The 10351-nt window shown below is 54.9% G+C and overlaps 1 protein-coding gene across 1 annotated transcript in view; it reads right to left on the bottom strand.

Moving 5' to 3' along the window:
* The window catches only part of CRISPLD2 (cysteine rich secretory protein LCCL domain containing 2), a 66442-nt gene that overhangs the window by 43574 nt on the left and 12517 nt on the right, over positions 1-10351 (bottom strand). Inside the window, exons 2-3 of the mRNA XM_024735618.1 lie at positions 5570-5875; positions 1425-1543 (exon numbers count right to left, since the gene is read on the bottom strand). Of these exons, the coding sequence (XP_024591386.1) occupies positions 1425-1543; positions 5570-5809 (359 nt within the window). The 5' untranslated portion in view covers positions 5810-5875. The remainder of the gene's footprint in view (positions 1-1424; positions 1544-5569; positions 5876-10351) is intronic.

The following is a 10351-nucleotide window of genomic DNA, read 5'->3' as shown; positions in this document are numbered from 1 at the left end:
TTAAAAAGAGGACAGGGGGAAAAAAAAAAAAAAAAAAAAAAAAAACCTAGCTACAAGAATGGAATGGCTCGGGCTTCCCTGGTGGCACAGTGGTTAAGAACCCTCCTGCCAATGCAGGGGACACGGGTTCGATCCCTGGCCCGGGAAGATCTCGCTTGCCGCGGAGCAACTAAGCCCGTGCGCCACAACTACTGAGCCTGTGCTCTAGAGCCCGTGCTCCACAGCAAGAGAAGCCACCGCAATGAGAAGCCCGCGCACGGCAACGAAGAGTAGCTCCCTCTTGCCTCAACTTGAGGAAGTCCACGCATAGCAACGAAGACCCAACACAGCGAAAAAAACAAACAAATAAATTAATTAATTTAAAAAAAAAAAAGAGGGGCTTCCCTGGTGGCGCAGTGGTCGAGAGCCCGCCTGCCGATGCAGGGGACACGGGTTCGTGCCCCGGTCCGGGAAGATCACACATGCCGCGGAGCGGCTGGGCCCGTGAGCCATGGCCGCTGAGCCTGCACGTCCGGAGCCTGTGCTCCGCAACGGGAGAGGCCACAGCGGTGAGAGGCCCGCGTACCGCCAAAGGAAAAAAAAAAAAAAAAAAAAAAAGAATGGAATGGCTAAATTCCAGTCTGTCAACTTCATGGCCCACAGGCAGACTTGACGAGGTGATAACCATGGCAACTATGTAACAGAAAATTGTTTGATATCGTATGAGAAGGAAAAAAAAAAGAATTAACAGCTGTCCTGGCCACAGTTACAACTACGTGAAAACATGCCGGCCCACAGCCAGATGCAGCCCACAAGCCCAGGAACACGCAAATTGCTGAACCAGGGCAGTGGATCGATGGGTTTGGATCCCTTTAGACATTTTCTCTTAATGCTGTCACAAGACTGACTTCATAAAAAGCAGAAAAGAATGCTGGGTTGCTGTGGTTCCACGAAGTCACACCTCTGGACACACGGTGACACCTGCCCAGGTCCTTCCCGGAAGGGCACTAAGGAAAATGCAGCTACTCGTGGCCCCATCACACTCCCAGCTTAAAGAGCTGGAAATAGAGTAAATAGGCGTTTGAAGGCAAGCAAACCCTGACGTGTACTTTGAGGGGCTGTTTCCAGCCCCGGCCAAATTTTCAATAAGTGCGGCACAACGAAAGCAGACCGTGGGACCCTGGGCCCCCATTCGGAGGACTCGTGCGCACAGCACGTGGTCAGTGAGTCTTAACCGGTCAGAAGATATCTTGTCCATTTCCTCTAAGGCAACCAGGCCCTAGCCCGGAAGGGGCTGCCAGCTGGCTTGGGTGCTCGGGAATGTGGCCCAGTTGACCTGGGGGAAGGTCCGTGGACGACATTTAACAGACACTGTCAAGGCCTTGGAGGTATGGCGGCGTGAGTGAGACCCCTGTTCACAAGTAGGGGGTCGCAGCGGCTCTTACCTGCCCCAGTGCACGGCCAAGTTCTGCCCGATGGACACCAGCAGGCTGTTGGGCCCATGCTCCCAGATGCACTCCTGGGCCCAGGCCACCGCCGACTTCTCCAGCTCTTCATCCCAGGTCTGCAGGGGGATGAGAAATGGGCACCAGAAGGTCAGGGTCAGGGGTGGGTGTAAGAACCCAAACTGCACAGACGCCCCCAGCTCAGGCCCTGGGAGACCCCAAGGGCTGGGCTTCGGCTTCCGCGACACTAGACACAGGGACTTCGTGCATGTCTCCGATGGGTTCCTTGCTCGGGAGGTGGGAAGTGGCTGGTCAGCAAAGAACCTAGAGGAGCCCCGATCCTCAGAGCACCTGCTCGGCCACTAACTTGTCGGGGACACTGGCAAGTCCCTTCTCTCAGCCTCAGTCTCCTCATCTGTGAAATGGGAGGATGAATAGATCCTGGAGATGAACGACGGTGATGGCGGTGATGGTTGCACGATGGTGTGAAGGTAGTTAACGCCACTGAATAGTACATTTAAAAATGGCTGAAATGGTAAGTTATATATTACGTATATTTTACCACTATATATATATATTTTTTTTTTAGGTAGCAAGAAATGCCTTCAACTCGCCCAGTCCTGCTACCCTCCAACACAGCCCTCCCTGAGTCAGGGGTCTAGGCCAAAGAATCTGCAGCCCGCTTGCCTCCCAGCTGGCCCAGGGAGCACACATAACTCCTCAAGAAAGAACACGGTGAACAAGGCAAGTAGGGTCACTTCTCTTCTGTGGAGGAACAGATGCCAAGCGGCCCTCCCAGCTGCGAGCCAGCGGCTGTCCCGCCCTCTCCCGGAGTCTTGGGGAAGATGCTGCAGCTCATGGGCAGCCAGGGGCTGTCCCTCGCTCTGGGAAGCCCCAGCCCTGGCACACAGTAGCTGCTCACTGAAAGCCTATCGAGGCAGAGCCCCGGGACCATCCAGGAACAGGAACAGGAGACTGGTTGAACCAACTGTGGGGCCCCGGAATGGAAGCTGCCCACTGCCCTCTCCTCCTCCTATCTCGCTGTCTCCTTCTGGCCAAGACTCCTCAACACCCAGAGGCAAGTCCTGCCCCAGGGCAGACGCCTCGGTGGGGAGGCCGGGGTCATACCTCTGGACTCGCCGTCCATTTCAGGTGCAGGGGACATTCTGGGTTTCTCCCCGACAGTGCTCCACCTTCAGCGCCCACCAAACCCTGTACCACTTCTGCCTCGGATCTTTCTCCAGTGCCCAAGCACAGCCTGAAACAGGGGGTCAACACCCTCTGGGGGCCACACTCAGTCAGTGGGAGACCGGCCTGTTGATAAGAGCAAGCACCTCCCACCTTCAGAGGGCGGGGCAGTGAGGTGCTCTTGTTAGGTGAACCTGGGTACGGTGCCAGGGTCTGCCTCTTGCTGGCTGTGTGACTTCAAGCAAATGGTTTCACCTCTCTGTGCCTTTGTTTCCCTATCTCTAAATGGGCTAATGGTACCTGGAATAGGATTTGGGGGAAGGTTGAATGACAGCAGGCATGGAGCCCCCAGATGAGAAGCAAAGTAGCTCTCAGTCAATGGTACCTGGATATTAAGGAAGTTAACTTTCTCAAGCACCCGCCAGGGCAGTCATCATCTGAACACCTGCCCACTGCAGGTAACATTAGAACCATTTTCTTACTTAACTCCCCCAACAAGCCCTGGAGGTATGTCTTATCTCTCCATTGTTGCAGATAAAATGAACAAACAAAAACCTCTGAGTTTAAGAGAGGTTAAGTAACTTGCCTAAGGTCACCCAGCTAGGAACTTGTTAGAACTTTAACAACCCAGCCTCCAAGGGGGATCTTCCATCTTCCTGCTCTGCATGCTGCCACCAAGTTCTGGTCCCACTCCACTAAAATAATGGTTACTAAAATAACAGCAACAGTCGAATTCACATTTATTTAGTATCATGTATTATCTTACTGACTCCGCCAAACAACTCTGTGAGAAGGGGACTTTTGTCGTCCCCCGTTGTGCTTGGTGAGGAATTATAAACAGAGAGGCTAAGTAATCTGCCGAAGCCACACAGCTAGCACGTGGCAGCTACTTAACCCCAGAGCCTGTCCGCTCATAAAACCTCAAAATGGGGTATCTTAATTTCTGGAGTGTTAAAATCCACCTCTCAGTGCTGAGCCTGTTTCAAAGGACTGTGGCTAGAAGCCCCAGCAGGCAGGGCCGAGCAGGAAGCCATGACTCTGAGACACTTTCTCAAATCAGTGTCACTTGTCTGGGTGGAGACTGGGCGGGCAGCACTGCACCGAGGATGCCCAGAGGGAGGGGACGGTGCTGAGGCTCAGACTGCCGGCCCCACCCCGAGGGTCCCTGCGCAGAGGCGGCCTCAACAACACCCCTAAAGGCTCTACTTCCCCCACAGGGGGGCTGTTGAGACCGAAGGAGCCAGATCCCAGCTCCAATCCTGAGACACCATGAAGTAAACAAATAGGAAAACACAGCAGGCTAGTCACAGGCTGCCCAGGGCCTGTTCCTGCCTGCTGCGTACCCAAGCTCCTTTCCGCTGCCCTGAATCTCCCCCACAGGCACCAGACAAGCACAGGGCATGAGGAAAAGACCAGCAGAAACCCAGCCTGCTCCCCACAGGAGGCAGGAAACAGCCAGGACCCTGGCGGGACTGGGGCTCAGTCAAGCTTCAGGCCCAGGAAAATGCCTGCTCCCTGGTAGGCACCACACAGGGCCTTGGGGTGGGGAGGGGCACAGGATGGAGGGTGACTGATCCAGAAAGAGATGGAGTGTGTCTTTTCCCCACAGGGACAGAAGCCAAATGACCAGTTGCTGGGAAGGAGCGGGGAGGAGTCCGTGCCCTAAAAAGAAAATCTACCCTGACTCTCTCCGTCCTTAACCCTATAAAGGTCTGCGCAGCTGCCCCAGGCGTTAGGCGCCCCATGTTGAAAGGGCGCCCACTCTGCCTCCTAAAATTATCACAGCCCCTTCGGAATAAATGTCTGGACCATTTTCTTCAGAGAAAAAAGAAATGGTTTCATAACGAGTTCCCAGAGGACTGGGGGCTTGCTCAGGGCTCTGTGCAGACGGGCATCCATTCATCCGTCCCACAGCTGGTGACGGGCCACCTTTCGCAAGCACAGACGAGGACGCCGAGGGACTCACAGGCACGTGGGCAGGTGACCGACTGTGAGGGTGGCCGAGGTCGGAGCACAGGCCACACGGAAAGCGGCAGCTGAGAGTCCAGAGGTCAGGCTATCCAGACAGACAAAGGCTTGTGATAGGAGGCCTCGGATGCCGGGAAGGAAGCACAGAGGGCCACCGAGGCTCCTGCCTGGGCAAAGGCTGGAAGAGAGTGAGATTTAGAAACTATAACGCGATACCAGGATGCAGAAGGGGCCGGAAGAGGGCAAGATGGGAGGTGAAACAGCCCCTGCCCCCACTCCAGGGCTGAGGCTGCCCCGATAATCAGGGGAGGATGGAAAAGGCTGGTGGGGTCGGGGGAGTGGGGGGAGGGGTTAAACTGAGCGTGGAGAGGGGACAAGAGCACGGGTCCTGGACTCAGCCGGACCCAGGTCATTATCCGCCTCCGCCTCTACAGCTGTGTGACCTCGGGCCTCGGTTTCCCAGTCTATAAAGTGGGGGGATACCACGGCGCCCGTTTCACAGGGCTGGAGGGATGGGACACGGAGACACATGAGTGAGGGCAGAGCTGGGGATGTGCACCGGGGAGCTGGCTGCCCCTTCTGCTCCGAAATGCGGGGCTTCTCCAGACGCACAGGGGACCCTCCACTGTCCCTTCTCTACTCCTTCCTCCCCAGCAGACACCCCATCACTCACGGACTCGGCCACCCCTCGCTACTCAGACGGAAGGCGCAGCTAAACAGTGGGGTGAAGCTAAGGGTGACACAAGGACAGCAGTAACAGCACAGCCCCAGGGCTGAGCCTCTGTGCCAGGCAGTCAACACATGTGCCTCCCTCCCCCCCCAGGAGGGCCGGGAGCTTGGGCTGAGCTACAGAGAGGTGCAGCCTGTGCTGATGTGGAAAGACATCCGGAACAGAGGCAGGGGGCCCTCTCTCACCAGGAGTCCCCAAGCCTGCCATCCCCCCCCTCCCCCGCGGATGGCGCCAGCCCCTGTGGTGCCCCAGCGCTCACCAGGTACTCCATGTTGGAGGCCGGTGGTGACACCTGGCCCCGCAGCCTGTTGTGAAGCATGAGGATCTCCTCCTTGTCCGCCCTGGGGATGGCCCTCCGGACCCGGGAGTGGGGTCTGTCCTTCTGGTATTTGCTGAGCAGCTTCTCTAGGTGTGTGACATTGGGCAGGAAAAAGCCTTGGGCTCCACAGACCAGCAGCACCAGCCCCAAGGGCACAATGCCGTTCAGGACACAGCTCATGGCTCCACGCTGGCAGCAAGGGCTGGGATGACAGGGTGGCCTGGGCTCCTGAGGTGCTCGTGAGCTCTGAAAAGAAGCAGAGGGCGGCAGGAGGAGTCGGTCAGTGTCAAACCCACGACGGCACTGACCGTACTGGACGTCATTCTCCCCACTTTGCAGATATGGAGACTGAGGCCACAGAAGCTAAACCGCCAAGGTCCCGCAGGCAGGAAGCGGTGGAGCTGGGATTCAAGCCACGGGTCTCCAGCAAGGAAAGCGGCCTGATGCCACATGGGACATCCTGGCTTGGTCTCTCCTGGACTCAACTTCTCATGGTGCCATCTATTCTCACTCGGAGTCAGCATTTGGACTCATTCAGGACTGCGGTGGGTCTACGGCCTGAATTAAGTTCCATCTCCTGCCCCCCAAAGAGATTGCTAAAGTCATTTCACATCACGAAAGGACGTGCCGTGAACCAACGTGAGTGGCAAACTTCCTGGTCCCTGTGAAGTAAGACTCAGTTCCCCAAGCGATTGTCAGGCATCCCCAGACCCATCACCGCATGAGGCCCCACCTATCACGGCCCTTCCACCGGGCACCACCTGTGTAACCGTCACACACTATGACACAATCTCCCAGGACCCAGTCAGGGACCCAGCCATGCACTCTGCCGATTTGCTCCTTGGAGAAAGTGACAGTAGAAAGAGAGAGGACCTCCAGGGGTATCTGTGTACCCACTCTCATCCCACCCCTGCCTGGCAAAGCCCCTAAACAGTCTGGCGTGCAACCTCCCTCAGGCGGCTTCTGTCTGACAATGAGCCCGTTACAGGCACTGCCAGGTGTTACCCTGTTGGCTGCTACGTTAGTGGTTCGTATGGGTTATTAGTATGCAACTGCATCAGTAGGGCCGAGGCGACAGAAGACGGTGGCTGGGACTCCCGGTCCCGCAAGGCCCATATTGGAGCTGCACTTCCCAAGAAGTATTTCTGGAACCCTAACCCTGACACTTGCCGGGCTGGGGGCCGTGGCGCACGGCCTCGTGGTCACAGCGGTTGGGATTCACCCCTCTCAGACAGAGACCCCCAGTGCCGACTGCGGTGAATCCCTCACTTTATGACCCAGCAAGGATCTTGCCTTTGGGCTACAGGCCCTTTTCCCAAATAACGCCGCTTACTAACCTTTCTTAGTGTCTTAGGAAAAGCTGCCTTAGTCTGGGAATACACTTAGTAATTTTAAAATTCCACGGTCCGAAGTTAATTTATTAGGTGAATTTCCGCTGTGCCTTGCGTCCCTTCCCAGAACCCTTCCTGAGCATCTACGTGGGCCAGTTACCTCATTATGCCATTTCCAATCCTCACGACAACCCAGGAGGTCGGCCTGTTATCACTCCCATTTTACAGGGAGGAGGCTGAGGCAGGACGTGCTGGTCCCAAGGCCGCTCCACTGGTAAGACTCGAACCCAGGTGTGGTGTCTCTGAGGGTCCGGGATTTTCCATCATGCTACCCTGGTTCCATGGGCTCACACTAAAGGTCACAAAGCATGGTCTTCCTCCTGGCTTATCGTCTGGTCCGAGAAGACAAGGCGGGGCTTGAAGGAGTGTGTTCTTTCACCCTCTTGCCTCTGCTTTACTCCCAAGGAGAGTCAGTCAGTCACCCAATGACCTTTATTAGACACCTATTTTGTGCTGGGCGCTGGGACACGAAGATGAAAAGGGCACTGTCCTGGCCTCAGGGAGCTCCCAGTTGGGCGACAGGCAAGGAAACCCACAGCCCCTACCCAGCGGGACAGGCCTGACAAGACAGCGCGGGGAGCTGGAGGGAGGGGCTCCAGGGCCCCCCTGGATTGGGGGGAGGCAGCCAAGCCTGGACGCTGACCCACCCCGAACCCCGGGTAGCCCATCTGGTCTTCTCCTATACCGGCAACAGCTGCGTTTTCACCGGTCGCGTGGTCTGGGGCTGCAAGCTGGCAGCTGGAGAGGACATCCTCAAGGGCGCATCCGGGGCATCCCAGGAGGCAGAGCTGCAGCGGAGGAGCTATGGGAACGCAGCAGTTCCCATCTCCAGCCCTGGAAACTCTCCAGGGTCCTGACCGAGCTTACGCTTCAGATAAATATAACCGCCATCTAGGGGGAGGCCTGACTCCTTGGAATGGGTGAGATGTGGCCTCCCTCCCGAGGAGTTCCCTTTGGGGCAGAGCCTCAGGGGCCTGGGTGAGGGTGGGGGACTTCTGAGTGCTCGCTCACCCTGTGGGGATCAAGCCAGAGACGCAGACGCTCTCAGGATCCCTGACGTCTCCCTGCTTAGTCACACCACCATATACGAGCATTTCCCAGCTGCAGAGGCCAGGCTGAAAAGGATGCCAAAACGCACTGACACTGGGTTAAGATTTAGGACAAAGAAGGAGCGGAATCTACATCACGGAGTGTCCACTCGGGCATCACGGCCACACCCGATGTGCTTTACTCTTCAGCATCCCGAGGGGCAGGGCACCCCAAAAGGCATGAAATAGGAATTGCTTACATGACTCAATTAAACTGGGTTTGGTTTAAATCACCAACGGGCACAACTCAAACGACTCTCAGTAGGGGGATGGGTAAATGAATTGTGAGTCCGTGTAGGTGGAATATTATACAGCAAGTAAAAACGATGACCTGCAGCTCTGTGAGTGTTGGCATAAACAAAGCTCAAATCTAATGTTGGGCTAAAAAAGCAAGTTGTAGAATACGATGCTAATGGTACTATCCGTGTGCATTTTAAGGCATGTAAACCATACCTTGTATAGCTTATAGATATGTGTATATGTACATACGTCTATGTATACATGGGTATTATATACACATGTATTATACATGTATGTACATATATGTATATGGTGCGTGCACGCGTGTGCCTGCATGTGCTTGTATGGTAAAACCAGGACTGAACAGACCAAGTTCATGGTGGTAGATGATGCCAGGGTGAGGTAAATTGAACCGGGAAGGAGAGTATGAGGGAACTCACCTTTATGTCTAACATATTGTTTCTATTAAAAATCTCGGGACTTCCCTGGTGGTGCAGTGGTTAAGAATCCACCTGCCAATGCAGGGGTTTGAACCCTGGTCCAGGAAGATCCCACATGCCGTGGAGCAACTAAGCCCGTGTGCCACAACTACTGAAGCCCGCGCACCTAGAGCCTGTGCTCTGCAACAAGAGAAGCCACTGCAAAGAGAAGCCTGCGCACCGCAACGAAGACCCAACACAGCCATAAATAAATAAGTAAATTTATCGAAAAAACAAATTCTCAAGCAAATATTGCAAAGCGTAAGCTCCGTTCACGCTGAGTGGACAGGCTGAGTTGGCAGGAATGTGATGTAGTCACCAGAGGAGGGTGTCCTCGGGGGCCGGACATCGGTGGTGAGCGCATACTAGCCTTTGGACTTGTCTACTTTAAACTTTTTTAAATATTAATGAATAAAACAAAGCAAAATGCCAAAGCATGAAAGGACAGTGAAACCACTACTGGTTCCAAGTGCATTCTCCCGGCATGTTCTCCTGAACAAGGGTGACCTTACTCCGGAAGACTTGGTCGGCCGCCTTCACTCTGAACATTCAAGGGCCTTGCTTGGTCCATGGGCCGCAGACGGGTCCTTCCCTCGAAGGTTCCAGAGACAACTGATAAAGCCTCAGCTGGAGCTTCAGAGTTGGGAGAACCATGGGGTTTGTTTGTTTGTTTGTTTGTTTATGGCCACACCACGTGGTTTGCGGGATCTGAGTTCCCCAACCGGCGATTGAACCTGGGCCTTCGGCACTCAAAGGACAGAGTCCTAACCACTGGACCACCAGGGAATTCCCAACCATGGGGTTTAGTCAAACCTTCCCATGGGGAGAAACACAAGTGAAAAGAGGCGTTTCTCCAAGTGGCTTCTCCACCTTGAGACAGTTGCTAGCCTGGACCACACCAACTTGTCTTGGGTTGGGCCATGCGGGACATGTGCTGGGTCTGAAAATGGTCTGGCCTGGCTGCAGCTCAGGGAGGGTTGGTGGGGTCCACGCTGGGGAGGGGGCAACGCCTGTACCTTGATGGCTTCTGCTAAGTTTGGGCCATAGGAGAACACTGAAGATTTAAGCAGAATTGTAACAGTAACAGGGCTGGCATCTCACATCTACATTCCAGAGCACAGCACTGGGCTGGCACACAGGGGAGAAAAACCAGAATGCTGGACTGAGCTGTGTGGCCTGCAAATTCCTATGTCGAAGTCCTAACCCCCAGCACCTCAGACTGTGACTGTATTTGGAGAGAGGGTCTTTCAAGAGGTGGTTAAGTTAAAATGAGGTCATATGGGTGAGCCCTGCTCCAGTATGACTGGTGTCCTTATAAGAAGAAGGGATTAGGACACAGACACACACGGAGGGACGAGAGTGTGAGATACAGCAAGGAGACCGCCGTCTACACGCCAAGGAGCAAAGCCTAAAAGAAACCAGCTCCGCCGACACCTTGATCTTGGACTTCCAGACTCCAAAAGTGTGAGAAAATGAATTTGTGTTGTTTAAACCACTCAGTCTGTGGTACTTTATCCTGGCAGC

Source organism: Neophocaena asiaeorientalis, unplaced genomic scaffold, assembly GCF_003031525.2.
Source record: "Neophocaena asiaeorientalis asiaeorientalis breed wild unplaced genomic scaffold, Neophocaena_asiaeorientalis_V1.1 scaffold40, whole genome shotgun sequence".
Classification (NCBI taxonomy): Eukaryota; Metazoa; Chordata; class Mammalia; order Artiodactyla; family Phocoenidae; genus Neophocaena; species Neophocaena asiaeorientalis.
The sequence above is the reverse complement of the archived record's forward strand: the minus strand, read 5'-3'. Positions and strand labels throughout refer to the sequence as shown.